The sequence below is a fragment of the Oncorhynchus masou genome, chromosome 16 (genome assembly GCF_036934945.1).
Source record: "Oncorhynchus masou masou isolate Uvic2021 chromosome 16, UVic_Omas_1.1, whole genome shotgun sequence".
Taxonomy (NCBI): Eukaryota; Metazoa; Chordata; class Actinopteri; order Salmoniformes; family Salmonidae; genus Oncorhynchus; species Oncorhynchus masou.
In genome coordinates, this window is record NC_088227.1 from 22,832,761 (window position 1) to 22,855,527 (window position 22,767).

At 39.8% G+C, this 22,767-nt stretch overlaps 1 protein-coding gene and 1 pseudogene across 2 annotated transcripts; one reads left to right on the forward strand and one right to left on the reverse strand.

The window, feature by feature from the left end:
- Nucleotides 1-4,253: 4,253 nt before the first annotated feature.
- On the reverse strand, nt 4,254-12,925 carry LOC135557212 (adenosine 5'-monophosphoramidase HINT3-like). 2 transcript variants are annotated; one of them, XM_064990415.1, is made up of 5 exons: nt 12,501-12,925; nt 5,597-5,714; nt 5,419-5,488; nt 5,161-5,277; nt 4,254-4,456 (listed from the first exon to the last, which is right to left on the reverse strand). In XM_064990415.1, the coding sequence occupies exons 1-5, from the start codon at nt 12,636-12,638 to the stop codon at nt 4,402-4,404; spliced, it is 498 nt and encodes a 165-aa protein (XP_064846487.1). In that variant the 5' UTR covers nt 12,639-12,925; the 3' UTR covers nt 4,254-4,401. The 2 variants fall into 2 exon arrangements, with proteins under 2 accessions (XP_064846487.1, XP_064846486.1); XM_064990414.1 differs by having other exon boundaries at nt 5,151-5,277.
- A 7,569-nt stretch (nt 12,926-20,494) lies between these two features.
- LOC135557694 (ankyrin repeat and KH domain-containing protein 1-like) lies at nt 20,495-21,858 on the forward strand (annotated as a pseudogene).
- The last annotated feature ends 909 nt before the right edge of the window (nt 21,859-22,767 follow it).

The window sequence follows — 22,767 nt, forward strand, 5'->3', positions numbered from 1 at the left end:
TTAGTTGTAATCTTGGATTGGGCAGACCTTCCCGTACAATTCTGATAACTCCATGAAGGACATAACGAGGTGAATTTACAATATAATTTAAGAACAAATTACAATTTTCAAACATCTTTCCCATAAATACAGGTATTTTATCAACCAGCACAATTGAGTTCAGCCATAATATTTGTTATATCCTTTCAGGGGGATGAAATTGAAATTGTAGCCAGCTCTGCAATGCTTGTTTGAAAAAAAGAGATCCTTTGAAAAAAGTATAATTTTCAATTAATCGAAAATGAGACATGGCAATCTGCACAAGGGCCATTTTTAAACAATGGATGAGCTTTTTTTTAGTAATCTACTTGAGAACCATTTAGGACTAAAATAAAACTTTTGAATGAGTGAAGCTTTTAGAGAGAGGTTTAGTGCTTTTAAATTTAATCATCTCAACCCACCCAATTCACATTCATTATATAGATAGGCCCGTTTTATTTTGTCTGGTTTAGCGTCACAGATAAAGCGAAATATTTTTTGCTCAAATGATTTGAAAAACGAATCATCAGGAATAGGCAGCGCCATATGTAAGTGAGTAAACTGAGATATGACTAAGGAGTTAATCAGGGCAATTCTTCCATAAATAGACAGGTATTTACCTCTCCATGGTTGCAGGATCTTGTCTATTTTAACAAGTTTTCTATTGAAATTCATTGTGTGGAGCTTATTTATATATTTTATGATATGAATACCAAGTATGTCTACTTCACCATCAGCCCATTTTATAGGCAAACTGCAGGGTAATGTAAAAGTAGTTTTTTTTAAAAGATCCAATACGTAATATTGTATACTTATCATAATTAGGTTTTAGTCCAGAGAGTACAGAAAAGTTATATAGATCTTCAATGAGACATTCCAGGGATCTATCTTGTGGAATTAATATAAAACTTGATTCATCGACATACATGGACACCTTTATTTATAAGCCTTGGATTTCTAATCCTCTAATGCTATTGGATCTGATTTTAATAGCTAGCATTTCAATAGCCATAACAAATAGATATGGTGACAGAGGACACCCTTGTTTAACTCCTCTTGACAATTCAAAACTCTGAGAAGTAGCCGTTATTTAATATTTAACACCTGGGGTTACTATACATATTCTTTACCCATTTTTTAAGAGAATTAACAAAATTGAAAAAAATCCAGGCATTTATTTTAAAAAATAAACCCGTTGTTAGACCTTTTTGCCTAAGCTTTTTATGTTTTTTGTTGTTGTTGTTATCCCTAGCTTTGCTTAGCCCTGTTAATTTTTTCAATATCCAACATGTATATTAATTACACCTACTGTAGTTGAAAAAAAAGCTTGTCCAGTTTTCTAATTGTTGTTTACTGGTTTCACTTCTGTATTTCAACACTAGGTGGATACATTGAGCACACCACATCGAGTACCAACCTGTATGGTCGACCACATTCTCTCATTAGCACCACCAACTGAAGAGTGTTTTCTCCCTAATTGTCTTCCCCATGCCCTATATGAACTTGTCCATTCCCTCTGTGATTATTTTGAAGGCCAAAATGTCAATCTTTTAAACTTGTCAAATAAAACTATGCATTTTTAATGGCGAGTGAGCTTTGCGCCTTTTCCTGTCCAATGATGTCTACACATCTTTAGGTTGCACCTCTACTCACGTTGTTTGAGCACATTCTACTTCTTTCTAAGAATTGAAGGTGCCAACAACTGTTAGTCACCATAATGTTTTAATGTCGTTAACAAAAATCAGCTCCTCCCTCAACAGGGATCGATCAACTTAAAGTTTAAAGGCTTCGACCCACCACCTACCAGTACAGCCAGGGGACTGGCCACTCCTCTGAGAGTGAGCCTAGTTCAGCTAGGTTCCTCCCTTGTAGGGAGTTTTTCCTTAGCCTCGTACTATGATTCCGGATCTCGCAAGCTTACATAAATATGTTTGGCTACACAGCAGAACGAGAGCGGTCTCTTGGATCAGGCAAATTTTTCCTGACCACGTGCTTCTGCTTTTACATTGCTTGTGTAGCACATGGAGATGTGTGAAACTTAATCCTCAGCCTGAAGTGTTGCTACTTGTCCTCTGAATTGTTCACTTTTCAGTGGTGTCGACTGGTAAGATGCTTCAGGAGGGAGGTCACGTGGTGGCAAGGCAGAGGTCCTGGGTTTCGATCCTCAGTAAGAGCAGAATCAGGAGGAAATGGTACTCGCTAAGCAAGCAGCGTGACATCCATTACAAACTCAGCACAACGCTGGGTTCGGTGTAGAGGAAGTTTGGGGGGGGGGAAACTTACTCCTGGGTGCGAGCCTCGTAAGAGCAGAATCAGGAGGAAATGGTACTCACTAAGCAATCAGCCTTATGTCAGTTACACTTGTTCCTTGGGGTTTTAGGCTGGGTATCTTTCAAGCACTTTGGGACAACTGCTAATGTAAAAAAGGCTTTATAAAATAAATATTATTGACTGGAAGCTAGCCTATGCCTCCTCCTCACTGGTTCTATTATTCAGTAGTAAACATTGCTACACATTTTTATTTAATGTGATCACCTCCCCAGATGTCAATTTTGTGCACCCAGTTCCTTTAGGGAAAGGGGATATGTAGTCAGTTGCACAACTGAATGCATTGAACTGTCTTAAATATCTTCCACATTTAACCCAACCCTTCTGAAGAGAGGTGCGGCGGACTGCCTTAATTGACATCCACGGTGCCCAGGGTTGACTGCCTTGCACAAGGGCAGAATTTTTACACCTTGCCGACTTCAAACAAGCAATCTTTCGGTTACTGGCCAAATGCTCTTAACCACTAGGCGAACTGCCGCCCCCCTGTTCTTTACCATTTACATAGCTAGCTAGTCTACTGGTGCCAAAATTTGACTGCAGGGTGTCAGCAAATATAATTAGATGTTTCCCCTATTCATCTATGGCAAAGACACTTATGGGTTTCTCTTTTCCTCTGTGTCTGTAAATGTATGTGTGTCTGTAAATGCAGGGTGAATTCAAATTTTCTTTTACAGCACCCCTTTTGATTTGAACAAAAACTTCCATCCATATTTGCCCATTATAGAAGTGCTCAGAAAGTGACTTTTTGGACCTGAATGCCAAAACATTCAAGAGATAAAGGTGTTCAACGTTGACCTATTTTGCCTAACCCACCTTACCATGAGACATCCATGTCTTCATCACTGAAGAAGATAAACAGTTAAGATTGATATGTGAAAGATTACAAACAGGGTTGTCAAACTATTTAATAAATTGATCAAGTATGAGCACCTTTATCTCCTGAATATTCTGCATTCAGATCCAAAAAGTCCCTTTCTGAGCAGTTCTTCCATGGGCAAACAGGTATGAAAAGTTTTTTGTTTAAATCAAAACAGATGCTGTCACAAAGTGATTGAATTCGAATGGGTTTACTCCAATGTTAGCTAGTTACTGGCTAGCTAGGATGGAACGAAAGGGGGGATGGGTCCTTTAAAACTCAGACGCAGTTGAACTTGTCCTGTCAACACATCTGTCAGTGCTGCTGTAAATGCAACAGAAGAGACATGCTAAATGGAAGTTGTATACAGTATATAAAATATATAAATATATATTTGGTTTATGAACATAGTCTGGCCGTAAATATATATATATTTTTTGAAATTGTCCAAAATTAACTAGCTAGCATTGATTAAACAGTAATGACAATTCCCTTTTAGCTCACTAGCTAAATTATAAAAGCATTTTGTATATATTGATGCTGTTACCTTAACCAAACAAAAGGCTATTTTATATGGAAATCAGGATGTCTGTCCGGGACCTTTAACCTACCTGGTATTTTGTCAACCTGTGTAGATAAACTGGTTGGTGCAGTCAACTCTAGTGGCCCTATCCTTAAAGGTCTAATGTCGCTGTTTTTATCTCAATATCAAATCAGTTAAGTACCTCTAGTACTGTCTAGGGGTGTTCTGATCGGAAAGGGGAAAACTGAATATTAGCTATTATTGGAAGAGAGGTTTGGAACTCTTTTTCTTATTGGTCTTTTAACTAATTTAACACCAGGCAGGCCAAAAATCCATCTCACCAAAACAGGCTGACATTTCAGGGGGTCTTTTCAAACATCTCTTACACAAAAATGGCACTATCATAATTTTCACAATTACACAGTATTATTCCAACCTCAGTGTGGAAATATATAAAACACAGGAAAATCCAATTTTCAACTGCACTGGGGCTTTAACTTGTATAAATCACAGTATTCATTATGAAGTGAACTGATCAGGTTTATTAATTATTTTGTGAATTTCAGAGTAAAAAAATAAATGGAGCAGATGTCTTAATATACAAAGGTATTGATATTCTTTGATAGTATAGTCTGTTTTCATTCAGAGAGCCCTCTCCCACTGATGCATGTCAGCATCAGATAATGATCTGGATCCACTCCACTGACCAGGGTCCTGCGCAATAAATCCTCCTGCAGGAAATGTACATTTTACACTAATTGAAGACACATTATGTATGTGTACCTGTATATGAAAGTGTGTTCTGCAACTATACTGAACAAAAATATAAACACAACATGTGTTGGTCCCATTTTTCATGAGCTGAAATAAAAGATCCCAGAAATGTTCCATACTCACAAAAAGCTTGTTCATTTCTCTATCATAAGCTTCCTCCAATGTTGTTTTAGAGAATTTAGCAGTACGTACAACCAGCCTCACAAATGCAAACAACTTGTAACCATGCCAACCCAGGAACTCCACATCCGGCTCTGTTACTTGCGGGATCGTCTGAGATCTGACACCCGGACATCTAATGAAACTGAGGAGTACTTCTGTCTGTAATAACGCCCTTTTGTTGGGAAAGACTCGTTCAGATTGGCTGGGCCTGGTTCACCAATGGGTGTGCGTGGCTCCCGAGTGGGTGAGCCTATGCACTGCCAGGGCCACCCATGGCTGCGCCCCTGCTCAGTCATGTGAAACCCATTGATTGATTAGTGCCTAATGAATTTATTTTAATTGACTGATTTCCTTATATGAACTGTAACTCAGTAAAATTGTTGAAATTATTGAATGTTGCGTCTATATATTTGTTCAGTATATACTGTATGTCACTGTGTGTGTATATCCTACTGTATCTGCTCTGAGTGTGTCAAAATTTGCACTCACTGTGACGAACCTCATTGTGCCTGGTGTGAACTTGTGTGCCATGTCGTCAGTGATCTCACTTGTCGGGGCGAGGACATGGAGGTGGAGGTGAGGTACAGAGATATATGGAGGTCTGTGGAACCCCATCCTGTAGATGGACAGACAAGATCACTGAACCTACCAGACCAGCGGCATACAAATACAAGCATGAACATACATGTTCACGTGATCGGTCTCTCTCTTTCACACACACACACACACACACGTGCAAACACAGGATACTTTATACCTGATGTCATTTGGATTGACAATGCCATTTTCCTGCAACACAGCCCTTCCCATCTCAGCCATCCTCTCAACTGCCACATAAACAAATAAATAATCAATTAACATTCAACTGTGTATATGCATATCAAAAATGAACAGTATTTCATGTAACATTAGTTATTGGATTAATCATTCCTCACCTAGCTTTACGTGCTCCTTAAAGAGAGAAAAGCAGCTCACTATATGTTTTTTTGGCACAACCAGGTAGTGATGTGGTGCAGCGGGGTTAATGTCCCGAAAGCAGACTAGTTCAGAATCCTGTAAAGAAGATTAACAAAAGAAATGGAGACCTTCAATGGAGTAAGAAGAAGTTACCACTAAACACTGTTCTAAATTTTGGGTCAGGTTTTCCGTTAGCCAGGTAATAGCTTTTGCCCCTCCTCCAAAAAATGAAAAGCCAATAAATACAATTGGTACCGGTGAATTGTCAGCGAGAAGGAAAAGAAATCCCAGGCTTTTTTAGCCTCTTCATTGATGTAAACACCAGTCAATATAAATGCATTTGACCGGTCATGCTTATCGGTCTACAGGTTAATTTGCATAATTTAGGGGAATTAAATTGGGGCGTGTGTATTTTTGTTTGTCGTTATGCATCTTATATATCACACGCACACAGCATACAGATAGAGCCTACTTTGAGCAGAAAATCTACCAGACAGCACAAGAGCTGCTGCTACATCTCCTCAAAAAGCTTATTTGTTGCTTCTGGTTTGAAACATATTTTATAATCCTAATCATTGCACAACAATTCTAAACGCAATCGTTTATTAAAAACAGTCTTGATGGCCACGATTAAAATAACTACTATTTTTATTTCTCAAATGGTAATAGAAGCGCCCTTCCCATTCGCCAAGTGCACAGGCAACGGTAGGCAGGCATCAGCACATCACACACCACTTTTCAATGAACAGGAGGCAGTATGCATTTATAAAACATATAGGCCTACGTAACTGTTGAAATCTGAACGTTTTACATCATATGATGAGGCAAGTCTTACCCGCATCAAAGTAGCGTAGCCAAAATCTGACCATAGAAACGTGGAGGCAATTCTTTTATAAAGACTTCCATATGCCATTAAAACCAGAAGCCCATTTCTCTCATGTTCTATTGGTTTTCAACTGTCCTTCACGGTCCAGTAGCCAAAGGCACAATCCTAGTCATATTAGCAACCCATGCTAGTTTTTGAATCTTCAAATCTCCACTCTTTCTAACAGATATTTTCATCTCTGTCACATGAAACCGCTCGCAATGTGCAGTGCACTTATCACAATGGTGTTTTCCTGCTAATTGCAGTATGGAACGAACATTCTTGCATAGCCTACTGCCTTGTGTGCATTGCTGTGATTGTAATGTGAATAAATAATATCAACATTTTAAGCTAAACATTCTGATCTGTTGCATGATCACCATTGCTTTTTAAGTTATTGTTGTTTTTTTGAGGGGGGGGGGGTAGCCTAGGCTTACTGGTTGTATGAATTTGGGGTCTATCATCCCACAACTGTCCCAGAGTCTGCTTGGAATTGGAAAAGGCCATTTATTTCTTGCACAAAACGACAAGTTGACCAATAGAATAGGTCAACTTTTCTACAATGGGGGATAGTAGATTGACATAGCCTAGTGATTTTTCTGTTCATTACTTGTCTTGTTGGCTGAGGAAAAGTCAATGTGGACATATGCGGTGCATGGGTTTCAAGTTTGGGGAAGCTCATTTTCACCATAAAAATGCACCTTCTGTCACGCCCTGGTCGAAGTATTTTGTGTATGTCTTCATTTATTTGGTCAGGCCAGGGTGTGGCATGGGTTTTTGTATGTGTTGTGTTTGTATTGGGATGTAGCTTAGTGGGGTGTTCTAGTTAAGTCTATGGCTGTCTGAAGTGGTTCTCAATCAGAGGCAGGTGTTTATCGTTGTCTCTGATTGGGAACCATATTTAGGCAGCCATATTCTTTGAGTGTTTGGTGGGTGATTGTCCTTAGTGTCCTTGTTCTGTGTTTATTTACACCAGTATAGGCTGTTTTGGTTTTCGTTACGTTCTTTGTTTTGTAGTGTTTGTAATTGATTCGTGGTTTACGTTTGTTTATTAAACATGGATCGCAATCGACATGCCGCATTTTGGTCCGACTCTCCTTCCCACCTAGAAAGCCGTAACACCTTCACAATAAAGCATTCCATGCATCCCCACCTTTTCAGACTTATGTAAGATGGCCTATTATTCATCATGTGATGACTAGATTATCCAATCAGAATTTAGGTTAATAATATAACTCAATCAGTGTTTGCAAAACAATATTGTTCAATGCAGGATGTAGTGGCGTAGAGAAGGCCTTGACTATATCACAGGAAAACACATTTCATGCAATTCTATTACATTTTATATGACTAGAAACATTAGCAGAATGTTTTTTTATGCAACAAACATTACAGGGTAGTCTACTCTGAGCCTATTAAAAGGGAAGACGCAAATACAATATGACGTCCATCTAATCTGGAGGGGGAAAATATTGTCCAAAAACTAACAGAAGTGGCACTGACTTACCCAATGATAAAGACAATCAATATGCACACACAACGGGGATATGGCAGATATTGTCCGTGGGTGCCAATATGATAGGCTACTTTTAGCTCAATTATGTTGAGAATTTTTATAATTAAAAAGACAGATTGGGGCCTTTACATCGTCTTCTAGCTACAGCAATAGCCTTTTCGCTTTCCAAATGTTTTTCACGTGATTGTATTTTTAAATATTGAGATGAGCCTTGCTGGGTCTCTCTGCTTTTCACTGACAGTCACAACTCAACAATAATCTATTTGTTATTTGCCATGCGCTTTGCACAAATTGCCCCTTCCGACCGTAGGAGCAATCCGAATTTAAATCAATCCACAGTAAAAAAGAAAAAAAAGAAGCTAATGATCATCATTACTACAAATCATGCTTTCTGGTGTATTAGCCTATTTTTAATGATTGTATTTATTTCTGTATAGACTAGAGGTCGATCGATTAATTGGCATAGACAAATAATTAGGGCAGATTTATAGTTTTCATAACAATCAGTAATCGGTATTTTTGGATGCCGATTATGGCCGATTACATTGCATCCCACGATGAAACTGCGTGGCAGGCTGACCACCTGTTACGCGAGTGCAGCAAGGAGCCAAGTTAAGTTGCCAGCTTGCATTAAACTTTTCTTATAAAAAACAATCAATCTTCACATAATCACTAGTTAACCTAGTAATATCATCAACCATGTGTAGTTAACTAGCTTGTCCTGCGTTGCATATAATCAATGCGGTGCCTGTAAATTTTTCATCAAATCACAGCCTACTTCGCCAAACGGGGGATGATTTAAGTAAAGCTCATTCGCAAAAAAAAACACAATCGCTGCACGAATGTACCTAACCATAAACATCGATGCCTTTCTTAAAATCACAGAAGTATATATTTTTAAACCTGCATATTTAGTTAAAAGAAATGAATGTTAGCAGGCAATATTAACTAGGGAAATCGTGCCACTTCTCTTGCGTTCATTGCACACAGATTCAGGTTATATGCAACAGTTTAGGCCGCCTGGCTCATTGCGAACTAATTTGCCAGAATCTTATATAATTATGACATAACATTGAAGGTTGTGCAATGTAACAGCAATATTTTGACTTCGGGTTGCCACCCGTTTGATAAAATACGGAACGGTTCCGTATTTCACTGAAATAATAAACGTTTTGTTTTCCAAATGATCGTTTCCAGATTTTACCAAATTAATGACCAAAGGCTTGTATTTCTGTGTTTATTATAATAGAATTAAGTCTACGATTTCATATTTGATAGAGCAGTCTGACTGAGCGGTGGTAGGCGGCAACAGGCTTGTAAGCATTCATTCAAACTTTACTGCCGTTTGCCAGCAGCTCTTAGCAATGCTTGATTCACAGCACTGGTTATGACTTCAAGCCTATCAACTCCTGAGATTAAGCTGGCAATACTAAAGTGCCTACGAGAACATCCAATAGTCAAAGGTAAATTAAATACAAATGGTATACAGAGAAATCGTTGACGCGTCATAATTCCTGTAATAACTACAACTGGGAATATTGAAGAACTGGGAATATTGAACCACCAGCTTTCATATGTTCTCATGTTCTGAGCAAGGAACTTAAACGTTAGCTTTTTTAATGGCACATATTGCACTTTTACTTTCTTCTCCAACACGGTTTTTGCATTATTTAAACCAAATTGAGCATGTTTCATTATTTATAAGAGACTAAATAGATTTTATTTATGTATTACATTAAAATAAGTGTTCTTTGTTCATTCAGTATTGTTGTAATTGTCATTATTACAAATAAATATAACACATATATATATACATACAGTTGAAGTCGGAAGTTTACATACACTTAGGTTGAAGTCATTAAAACTCGTTTTTCAACCACTCCACAAATTTCTTGTTCACAAACTATAGTTTTGGCAAGTCGGTTAAGACATCTACTTTGTGCATGACACAATTCATTTTTCTAACAATTGTTTACAGACAGATTATTTCACTGTATCACAATTTCAATGGGTCAGAAGTTCACTGTGCCTTTAAACAGCTTGGAAAATTCCAGAAAATGATGTCATGGCTTTAGAAGCTTCTGATAGGCTAATTGACATCATTTGAGTCAATTGGAGGTGTACATGTGGATGTATTTCAAGGCCTACTTTCAAACTCAGTGCCTCTTTGCTTGACATCATGGGAATATCAAAAGAAACCAGCCAAGACCTCAGAAAAAGAGTTGTAGACCTCCACAAGTCTGGTTCATCCTTGGGAGCAATTTCCAAATGCCTGAATGTACCACGTTAATCTGTACAAACAACAGTACGCAAGTATAAACACCATTGGACCACGCAGCCATCATACCGCTCAGGAAGGAGACGCGTTCTGTCTCCTAGTGATGAATGTATTTTGGTACAAAAAGTGCAAATCAATCCCAGAACAGCAGCATAGGACCTTGTGAAGATGCTGGAGGAAACAGGTACAAAAGTATCTATATCCACAGTAAAACGAGTCCTATGTCGACATAACCTGAAAGGCCGCTCAGCAAGGAAGAAGCCACTGCTCCAAAACCGCCATAAAAAGCCAGACTACGGTTTGCAACTGCACATGGGGACAAAGATCGTACTTCTTGGAGAAATGTCCACTGGTCTGATGAAACAAAAATAGAACTGTTTGGCCATAATGACCATCCTTATGTTCGGAGGAAAAAGGGGGATGCTTGCAAGCCGAAGAACACCATCCCAACTGTGAAGCACAGGGATGGCAGCATCATGTTGTGGGGGTGCTTTGCTGCAGGAGGGACTGGTGCACATCACAAAATAGAGGAAAATGATGTGGATATATTGAAGCAACATCTCAAGACATCAGTCAGGAAGTTAAAGCTGGGTCGCAAATGGGTCTTCCAAATGGACAATGACCCCAAGCATACTTCCAAAGTTGTGGCAAAATGGCTTAAGGACAACAAAGTCAAGGTATTGGAATGGCCATCACAAAGCCCTGACCTCAATCCCATAGAAAATTTGTGGGCAGAACTGAAAAAGTGTGTGTGAGCAAGGAGGCCTACAAACCTGATTCAGTTACACCAGCTCTGTCAGGAGGAATGGGACAAAATTCACCCAACTTATTGTGGGAAGCTTGTGGAAGGCTACCCGAAACGTTTGACCCAAGTTAAACAATTTAAGTTGAGTGTATGTAAACTTCTGACCCACTGGGAATGTGATGAAAGAAATAAAAGCTGAATGAAATCATTCTCTACTATTATTCTGACATTTCACATTCTTAAAAAAAAACATGGTGATCCTAAATGACCTAAGACAGGGAATTTGTACTAAGATTAAATGTCAGGAATTGTGAAAAACTGAGTTTAAATGTATTTGGCTAAGGTGTATGTAAACTTTCAACTTCAACTGATAAATAAATATATATGCCGATTAATCGGTATTGGCTTTTTTTGGTTCTCCAATAACCGGTATCGGCGCATCGCCTATGTATTCTAACATCTTCAAATTGCTCATCGGAATTCAGTAAGAATGAGGAATACTGTTACATTTACATTTACATTTAAGTCATTTAGCAGACGCTCTTATCCAGAGCGACTTACAAATTGGTGAATTCACCTTCTGACATCAGTGGAACAGCCACTTTACAATAGTGCATCTAAATCATTTAAGGGGGGGGGGGGGGGTGAGAAGGATTGCTTTATCCTATCCTAGGTATTCCTTGAAGAGGTGGGGTTTCAGGTGTCTCCGGAAGGTGGTGATTACATCAGAGTTGAGTGTTCTGTTAAGATAAATTACCATAAACTAAATGTGATTTCTGCCATTCTGAGCACAGTGGGCCACATTTTCCTAAAAGTCACTCTGATACTGACCAACATCACACAGGGTTCAGTGACAATGTCATCACGTCATCCAAAAACACTCATAATACCCACAAAACATAGACAGATAAAGACACAGACAGAATAACGGTTCCAATTGTTCTTTCCATCATTTTAAAACGAGGTCTGTGGCAAAAATGAATGGTGGAGAAACAATGGGAACCATTTCCTTGTTTGACCTCTAAGTTTTATGTCTTGTAATGAAACACAAGGGAGCAGGGCTCGAACCCTCGATCTTCGAGCCCGAGATCCGGCGCGCTATCGACTGTGCCGCAAAAACATGCTCGTGCTGCAGAGTCGTTTTCCGCGATTATAAACCCAGGGTCGTTACAGTATTATGATTCCTACTGTGGTACTCGGTTGGATGTATATAACATTTAAATTGTTATTATCTTCGGCCATGTGTGATGAAAAAGTTATGTGAATAATTAAATTATCGTTTTGTGCACAAAGATGATATCTCGTGTGTCTTATTAAGAACTTTCACATCTCTATGTGGACGTTTATGGAAATTGCGTCAGATAACTACAGTACCGAAGCAAAACTGTAGCAGCAGCCGAAACAGTGCTTTTAGACCCGAACCCTGACTTGACCGCGAAATGCTTGCGTACGAGCCCATCCCCACGATATATTATTACCTGTTTAACAATTTCTGTGTCTTTGTCTTGGTTTTCAGAAATCATACAGAACACGCAGGTGTCATCCATGTCGCTGGATAAATTACTTTGTGTATCATCGTGGCGTTGTTGTACAGTGTCCCCTGCGCTGTTCTCCATTTAGCCGGTCCGGTTCCCGATATCTATTTCCTGATGGCAGCCGTTTTTGATTTACCGCTTCCGTAACAGGAATGTCACAGATAGAACAATGAGATATATATTTTACTTGATGTATAAATGTGAAGCATCCGCTTCTGCTCATTTTCTCATCGATGAAACATTTGATCTCAATACAGTTTTCTGTTCCCAGAACTAAAATCTGTGGACAGAGTTTTGTAGACTTTGCCATTTGCCAAAATATTTTTTAAATCATGTTGTTCAGGAGTGAAAATACGAATTCGCGGAAATATGGAGATGAATGCTCGAACAGGCAAATATGATCTTGCTAGCTCGTGCTTGACTCTGCCCACCTCCTTATTTGTTCTGCACACTATGACACATTTGTTCGCAATGGAAACGAAAGGATGTGGTCTATCTTGGTTTAGTTATACAAATCTGTGGATATGTTGACGTAGTAGCTCCAACGGTCCGTCTGCTTTCTATAGCTCCCATATATCATGGTGATACTGTAGTGTATACAGTTGTGCTTTCAAGACAACTTGGAACTCGGGGGGGAAAACGAGATCTGTGTTCGTATACTCATACTAACGTACATTGAGTATTTAGTATGCTTATTGGTCACAGTATGTATATGGTTAGTATGCCAAAAATTCCCAGATGTCGTATTACATTAGCCAAAATACGGCCTGCATTCCAAACACGTAAAAGACACCCTCTCCCCTCAGCCCTCAAATTAAGTTCTGATGACGTATAAAGACGTCTGACGAGTTGACAATTGCAGGCAAGGGGACGAAACCTAGCTTACTAGTTAACCAGATATTCATATCACGACACTGTATTTGTCTTCTTATTTTTATCAGGTTATGCAACGTTTTGAATTCAATGCACAAAATACTGTATCTCTAAATACCAGGGGTTTACGAAACATAACTAAAAGAAAAAGCTATTTTTTTTCTTTTGTAAACAGTAAATGCAGATTTCATTTTACTCCAAGACTCACTCCTGCAATTCAAATTCTAGTTTTTGGAAATCACAATAGGGAAATACTGTTTATTATAGTCATGGTGTAACCACTCAGCTGGTTAAATAATATTGCTTTATAAGTTTAGAGGTGATATTTCAGTCTTGTTTTTCCAAAGATGGGAGAAGGGTTATATTGATCTCAAAACTAGATCATGCTTGTTTTATTATATGCAATGTATATGGGTACAACACTTACACCTCAAATACGACTTTATTTTTGGATCTTGCTGATACGCTTACCGAGCTGCAAAACAAGTATGGCTCATAGTAGCTGGAGACTTTAATGAAACACCTGATAACTCTTCAGATAGATGTCCACCTAGAATAGCGCAAAGATCTCAGAATAGTGACATCACATCATTTTGCAGTAAACTGACAGTGATCAATACATGGAGATCCAGAATTGATCTCTTTCTCATTTCTCCCCCACCTTTACAGTATGAAACATGCTCCATTGACTGATCATAAATTTATATTATTGAAGTTAGAATGTGCTGAAATTCCAGTGGCATTCGAGGATACTGGAAACGTAATAATTCACTCCTAAATGATCCTGTCTTTAACAAGAGCACAAACTCGTTTAACTCAAATGATTTAGAACCAAAGCATGGAAGTAACTGGGAAATATTTAAATTCAAGGTAAGATCTTTCGCCATTACACGCAGTAAGGAACTAAAGAAGCAGAAATGTTTGAAAGAAGATGAGATTATGAATAAATTGAATGTTCTTTTAGAAAAGGATACCCTGTCAGCCGAGGTAGAAACAGATTTGTATACATTTCGAATAGAACTAGATCAAATGTACATTGATTTAGTTAAAGGGGCCTTTATTAGATCTAGAGCAAAATGGGTTGAGGAGGGTGAGAAAACACAAGCAATGTTTTTGCTCTTGCAAAAAGGAACTAAGGGAGCTAACGTTAGTTAGCTAATTCATTTGATAGCCATCATACAGTAGGAGTATATTAATGATATATTTAATATAAGTAGACATACTCAGAATTTACGCATATAAAGCATCCACAAGCTACAGGTGGCTGAAACACAATCATTGCGGGAGGAACGAGTGACGAATTTCCGGCCAAGGGTGGTCCTTTTAAAAATCATTCCTTCCTCCCTCGCCCTGCAAGTGTATACTCGTCAAACGTCATGATACATCATCAGAAGTGTCCACTTAATTTGAGGGCTGAAAGGGATAGGGTGTGTCTTTTAAGTGTTTGGACCGTGGACACCCTCCTCCATTTACCCTCACCTTTGCCCTTGAGGGAATCCCCGCTGCCAAGCAATGGAAGTTTGCAAAGTAAGCCCCTCGGCCCTCTTTTTTTAATGGTGTTTACGAGTGTACAATTAATGTTCACTTCGGGGCTTGAAACGCACCATAATTCAATTCACGATAATTACACATCCGCTAAGAAAAGTCCGCCAAAACTTAACCTCAAAATCTATATGGAGTCAAGAGGAGTAAGTAAAAATAAATGTAAATAAGTTAGAAATGATGCTACTAATGCACAAACATTTCGTAAAAGTATTTTTGCTTGGTTAGCTTTTGGAAATTTTTCAGAAGTTCCAGCTAGGCAGGCTAACGTTAGTTAGCAAATTCATTTGATAGCTATCATACAGTAGGCATATTAATAATTATATAGTTAATATAAGTAGACATGCAATCATAATTGACTGTAGAGCATATAACGCACGCACAAGCTACCAGTGCCTGAAATAATTATCATTGCGGGAGGAACGAGTGACGAATTTCCAGGGCAGCCCATTTAAAATTCATTCCTTCCTCCCTCACCCTGCAAGTGTAAACTTGTCAGACATCATCAGAAGTGTCCACTTAATTTGAGGGCTAAGGGTAGAGGGTGTGTATTTTAAGTGTTTGGAATGCAGCCTTTGTCTTGGTCACAGAAGAATGCCCTCAATGCTGATCCTAGACAATCTTTTGGGAATTTTTCTTGAAAACAATCATGCAAATAATTAATTATACAAATTATTAGGGATACAGGAAATTGACATTTGCAACCCTTTTGCTTTTTGAGAAACAGGTCATTCACTCTGTAGTTTCTTTGTTAATGTATCTGTAAATGGTAGAATCCACTAAGCAGATGATTGGTCCACCTAGCTTTACCAGAGCCCGTTACCTAGCGTGTTGTGGATCTAGACATGCCTTCATGGCAACCATAGAGGCCTGGGTGGCAAAGCCACCCACAAAATGTTGTATTACCACATAACATTAATATTGTTTGGCAAGGGAATGATAGAATAACTGAACCCGTCAAAAGTTTGGACACACCTACTCATTCCAGGGCATTTCTTTATTTGTACTATTTTCTACATTGTAGAATAATAGTGAAGACATCAAAACTATGAAATAACACATGGAATCATGTAGTACCCAAAAAAGTGTTAAACAAATCAAAATATATTTTATATTTGAGATTCTTCAGATTCTAGTATCTGCAGAGCTATACTCATGTCAAAATTATAGGTTGAGTTCACAACTAACCATCACAGTTTACCCATAACTAAGGCAGGAAATGTACATTTTAATGAAATATAATCCAAATTATTGTACTTGTTTTTTATCTTATAGGAAGAATTGCAGCATGTTGTTCACCTCGAGCACTCAGAATCCACCCCTGCAGATACGCTGTAGCTCTGCATGGCTGTCCACTGCTTAAGTACAGCCTTCCACAGCTGTATGGGGCCAGGGATCACCTGAAAGGACTCTCTCAACAACAAATACAGGCTTGTAGAGAGGAATGCTTTCAGAGGTCCATACCATTGTCATGAGACTGTTTTTGACATTTCATGCCTTGCAATGGCAGAGAACAAATTTGCCTCTACCCACTACTTCCAATGAAGCTATCGAATTGTATTTGTTCTTATGGGCTTACATGCTAGCTCATCTGTAACACAGTCCAGCTAGCACCAGAACTAGGGATGAACTCTGTTATCCTGACGCTGAAGGGGACAGACCGAGGTGGCTGCCCTGCTGATTGAGAGGGGCGCCAACCTGGAGGAGGTCAATAATGAGGGATACACCCCACTCATAGAGGCTGCATGAGAGGGGCAAGAGGACATGGTGGCGCTATTTTTGGCACAAGGTATGGGCTCTCTCTCTCTCTGGGTTTGAATTAAACTAGTTATTCTGTTTAGAGATTTCACAATCATATTGACCGCCCAAGCTCATTGTTGAGGCAAAATACGAAACCTCTCTTTTGGAAACAAAATTATCAAGTGATTATATTAAGTTTTAAGCTCATTATCTTACTGAGTTGTGGAAAGGGTTCTACATGGAACCAAAAAGAATATTCAAAGTAGAGGTCGACTGATTATGATTTTTCAACGCTAATACCGATTATTGGAGGACCAAAAAAGCTGATACCGATTAAATCGGCCAATTTTTTTTAAATTTATTTTTATTTATTTGTAATAATGACAATTACAACAATACTGAATGAACACTTATTATTACTTAATATAATACATCAATAAAATCAATTTAGCCTCAAGTAAATAATGAAACATGTTCAATTTGGTTTAAATAATGCAAAAACAAAGTGTTGGCGAAGTGCAATATGTGCTATGTAAGAAAGCTAACGTTTCAGTTCCTTGCTAAGAACATGAGAACACACGAAAGCTGGTGGTTCCTTTTAACATGAGTCTTCAATATTCCCAGGTAAGAAGTTTTCGGTTGTAGTTATTATAGGAATTATAGGACTATTTCCCTCTATACCATTTGTATTTCATAAACCTTTGACTATTGGATGTTCTTATAGGCACTTTAGTATTGCCAGTGTAATAGTATAGCTTCTGTCCCTCCTCACTCCTCCCTGGGCTCGAACCAGCAACACATCGACAACAGCCACCATCAAAGCAGCATTACCCATGCAGAGCAAGGGGAACAACTACTAGATAAATGCTATTAAATGCTATTAGCGCGCGCTAACTAGCTAGCCATTTCACTTTGGTTAAACCAGCCTCATCTCGGGATTTGATAGGCTTGAAGTCATAAACAGCGCAATTCTTGACGCACAACGAAGAGCTGCTGGCAAAAAGCACAAAAGTGCTGTTTGAATGAATGTTTACGCGCCTGCTTCTGCTTACCACCACTCAGTCAGATACTTAGATACTTGTATGCTCAGTCAGATTATATGCAACGCAGGACACGCTAGATAATATCTAGTAATATCATCAACCATGTGTAGTTAACTAGTGATTATGATTGTTTTTTATAAGATAAGTTTAATGCTAGCTAGCAACTTACCTTGGCTTACTGCATTCGCATAACAGGCAGTCTCCTTGTGGAGTGCAATGAGGGAGAGGCAGGTCGTTAATGCGTTGGACTAGTTAACTGTAAGGTTGCAAGATTGGATCCCCGAGCTGACAAGATGAAAATCTGTCGTTCTGCCCCTGAACGAGGCAGTAAACCCATCGTTCCTAGGCCGTCATTGAAAATAAGAATGTGTTCTTTAATAACTGACTTGCCTAGTTAAAAAGGTTCAACTAAAAAAATAAAAAATCGGTGCCCAAAAATACAGATTTCCGATTGTTATGAAAACTTGAAATCGGCCCCAATTAATCGGCCATTCCGATTAACCGGTCGAATTCTAATTCAAAGGGTTCTCCTATGGGAACAACCAAAGAACCCTTTTAGGTTCTAGATAGCACCTTTTTTGTACTAAGAGTGTTTGTCTCTTGTCTGCAGGTACCAAAATCAACACTCGAGGGGATCCAGGAGACGGCCCTGCCGGGGCCAACTTCAAGCTGGGCTGCTCAACACTTCTCATAGAGGGACACTTGGAGCTAGTCAAATACCTGCTGGCTGCAGGTGAGCAGAAACTCTCCTAACTGGACAGCCTCTCTGTTTGGTTCTCCCAAACCAAACTATTTGAGATTGGCTCATCCTCGCTTCATACCATTATGGAAATTCACTTGGCTATCACCAAAACGAACAGCAAGATCTTAGAAAATCGGAAGCAGCGACGAGTAGGAGAAGGGAGGAAAGGAGAGCAAAGAGGAACTAAGGATGGTCACACCATCGTGGTGTCCTACCTCCTTGACTACCCCATCCTTTTGGTCCCTGTGCCAAACCTACTGCATCTCAGCTCTCATCCCCCTCCCATGACACCTCTCAGGTAGGGACTGCTGGTTTACCAATAAACAAACTACTGTACTACTAGAGATATGTATTTGTATTAAAATCACTTTTATAAGTTGATTCCAAATACTTTTGTAATATCTGACCTAACCCAAACAGGCTCCACGACTTCCATTCCAAAACCTGGCCATGTTAGTGCCCCCACAAGAGACAGAGTACCCTCCAACATCACAACACCTCCATCTGTCATCACCCACCTGTAGCACGCGCTCCAGCAGGTATATCTCTCTGGTCACCCCCAAAACCAATTCTTTCTTTGGCCGCCTCTCCTTCCAGTTCACTGCTGCCAATGACTGGAATGAACTACAAAAATCTCTGAAACTGGAAACACATCTCCCTCACTAGCTTTAAGCACCAGCTGTCAAAGCAGCTCACAGATTAATGCACCGGTACATAGCCCATCTATAATTTAGCTCAAACAACTACCTCTCCCCCTACTGTATTTATTTTGCTCCTTTGCACCCCATTATTTCTCTCTACCTTGCACATTCTTCCACTGCAAATCTACCATTCCAGTGTTTTACTTGCTATTTTGCATTTACTTCGCCACCATGGCCTTTTTCTTGTTGCCTTTACCTCCCTTATCTCACCTCATTTGCTCACATTTTATATAGATTTATTTTTCTACTCTATTATTGACTGTTTTTTTTTACACCATGTGTAACTCTGTTGTTGTATGTGTCAAACTGCTTTGCTTTATCTTGGCCAGGTCGCAATTGTGAATGAGAACTTGTTCTCAAATTGCCTACCTGGTTAAATAAAAAGGTGAGAAAAAAATATTAAATTAACAAAATGTCAGTCCAATAGTAAATACAGATCTAACTTTAATTCCCTGACCAAGAAGACAACGAGACAATAGTTGAGTGCTCAAGGCATCAAAGCGTTATAAGGATTGCTGTAATATTGTATGGTACAACCTTGTAGCTAACTGGTTGTCTTGTCTTGTGTAGCTGTCTCAGACGGCTTCAAGTAGAGGCCGAGCCCCTTCCAGGGTAACCCACTTGCTGCAGACAGTCCAGACAGATCTGCTGCCCCTCTTCTACTTGTACCAGCCCCTGGAGTGCATTGTGGAAGAGACGGATAGCAAACTGAATGAGTTCAGCCAAAGTATCTCAGCCATAGAGAAGGCTGAGCTGCAGAAGAAGAGGATCCTCAAGAAGAAGTTCACCAAAGAGTGCGTGAATGCCAAAGGCCTGAAGGGTGACCCCAGGGTAGCCACCTACCTCTGTAGACCAGCTTCTTACCTTGGCCACTCAGCATTCTAGACTTTAGTACAGCAGACTACCCCAACATCACCTACCCTGCCCTACAGAGGCTGATGGTGAGCCAGCAGTAGATGTTGGGACAATAGTTGACAGGCCTGGAACCCGGGCCTTCTCACTCAGGCCTCCGACAGACGCAGTGGCCTTCCCCACAGACCGTCACTGACACGCTGGTAGACATCATGGCAGTTATGTGAGCAGTTACTGTAGAAGCAGTTCTTCACTTTCTTTCTTCTTCTAATAACAAGTAGTAAGGTGAGTGTTCTGTCCCCCATCCTTTTCCTTAATGCTGAACATGGTTTCAATACATTCAACATAATTCCCAACTGCTTCTAAACAAAATCTAATTTGATTTAGTTATAGGTTGAATGCTCTTTTATTAATTGTTCTCTCTCCCTCTGTTACAGTAGCAGTGAGCAGTAGTGTCTATGTTGAACACTACAACCTCGCCCATACCCACAGCACAGATGCCCATCAATTCAGTGTCCCCACCCCCCCATGCTCCCCCTCTGGACATCGATGCACATCTACATCACACCACCTAGCTAGATTCTTATATTTATATGTACATTTTTCTGGGAAATGTATAGTTTCTGTGTAGAAGTGGGAGTCTGTATATAGGTGTTAGAGAGTAATCTCTCTGTACCCTGCTTTCACTCCTCTAATCCTGGCTGCTACAGTGGATCACATTGCCGTGGTGGTGATCCTACTGGATAAAGGAGAGTACATCGAAGCCCAGTCTGAGAGAATCAAAAACACACCTCTCTCCCTGGCCTGCTCTGTAGGAAGACAAGAGGTGTTGCGATTCACTAAAACACATTTTTCCCTGAACATTAGATTAGTTGATTGTTACCTTTTTGATAAAACACTAGTGGAAATTCTCAATTTATAACCTGTGGTCCATTCCTTCCAGGTGACAAAACTGTTGCTGCTGCGTGGGGCCAACAAGGAGCAGTGTAGCATTTCAGATTACTCCTCTCAGCCTGGCCGCCTCAGGGGGCTGCATCAATATCAATATCCTCATGAATGCTGGTGCTGAAATCAACTCCAGATGACAGTTTATCAACCTCTGAAACACACAACCATCCCTGTCAGTCAAATATTTTTACCACTCTGAACTATGTGTAATATCTTCTCTGTCCACATGTTTCCACCTCTGTCTGTTCCTCTCTCACTGTGTGTTTGTTTCCTGTCAGGACTAGAAGTACATTGGATAGCTCTCTGCTGATGCTGGCTGCCATGAATGGTCACGTCCTTGTGGTCAAGCTGCTGCTGGACATGGGCTCAGACATCCACACTCCCGACGAGACCAAGCGCAACGCAGCACTGACAACATGGAGCACCGCTCCAAGTTGAGAGCAGCCACCATCAGCTGAACTTGGCAGGTCATGTTATCTGGGCTTGAGTCAAAGGCATCAGAAATTATGTTTGGTGTTAGACAGTGTGGTGTCTGTGTGTTGCAGTATGTCACTGACCCATATGTTCTCTCTTTTAGATTGGTCTGACTCCTCTCATGGAGGCTGCATCGGGCGGCTAAGCTGTGGTGGGGCTGGTGCTGCTGGACAAGCACTATAGTGTGTGTGACATGGCGTCTCAACAGACCATCCTAAGAGGTGAACTAGACTTTTACATCAGCACCCGTCATGAATCTCATTATCTTCCTGAGTCCAACCTCATCCAACCCTCTAATATATAGCTGGAAATATCGGAAATTCTGAATCTCTGCCTGATTTTGTGGGGATGCTTGCAGTAACTAACAGTTTTCTAGGTGCCGGCTTATCCTTTTTCCTCTATAGAGTGTTTGTGACAGCACTTCTCTTGCAGCATCCAACACATTATCATATTATTGTGGTGTGAACTTCAATGTCTGGAGGGATTGTGGCGTGAAGGCTGTCTGGAGGGGTTGTGGAATGAACACCGATGTTTAGAGCGGATGTGGTGTGAAATCTAACATCCGGAAGGGTTGTGGAGTGACTGACATCTGGAGGGGTTTCTGATGTGACTTCTGTAGGACATGTGGTGTGACATGTTGTCTGGAGGAGTATCAATTATAAAAGCGATCAGGTACTGTAAGGGGTCTAGGTTGTGTAGCTCATTCTGTTGGCTATATACAAATACCAGTATGTCATCCAGCTGATACGGAAGGGGTTCTCCAATGTGTGGCACAAACTAACTGATACAGCTGAAGTCGGAAGATTATATACACCTTAGACAAATATATTTAACTCAGTTTTTCACAATTCCTGACATTTAATCCTAGTAAAAAAATCCCTGTTTTAGGTCAGTTAGGATCACCACTTTATTTTAAGAATGTAAAATGTCAGAATAATAGTGGAATGATTTCAGCTTTTATTTTTCATCACATTCCCAGTGGTCAGAAGTTTATATACACTCAATTAGTATTTCGTAGCATTGCCTTTTAAATTGTTTAACTTGGGTCAAACATTTTGGGTAGCCTTCCACAAGCTTCCAACAATAAGTTGGGCGAATTTTGGCCCATTCCTCCTGACAGAGCTGGTGTAACTGAGTCAGGTTTGTAGGCCTACTTTCTTGCACACGCTTTTTCAGTTCTGCCCACAAATTTTCTATGGGATTGAGGTCAGGGCTTTGTGATGGCCACTCCAATATCTTGACTTTGTTGTCTTTAAGCCATTTTGCCACAACTTTAGAAGTATGTTTGGGGTCAT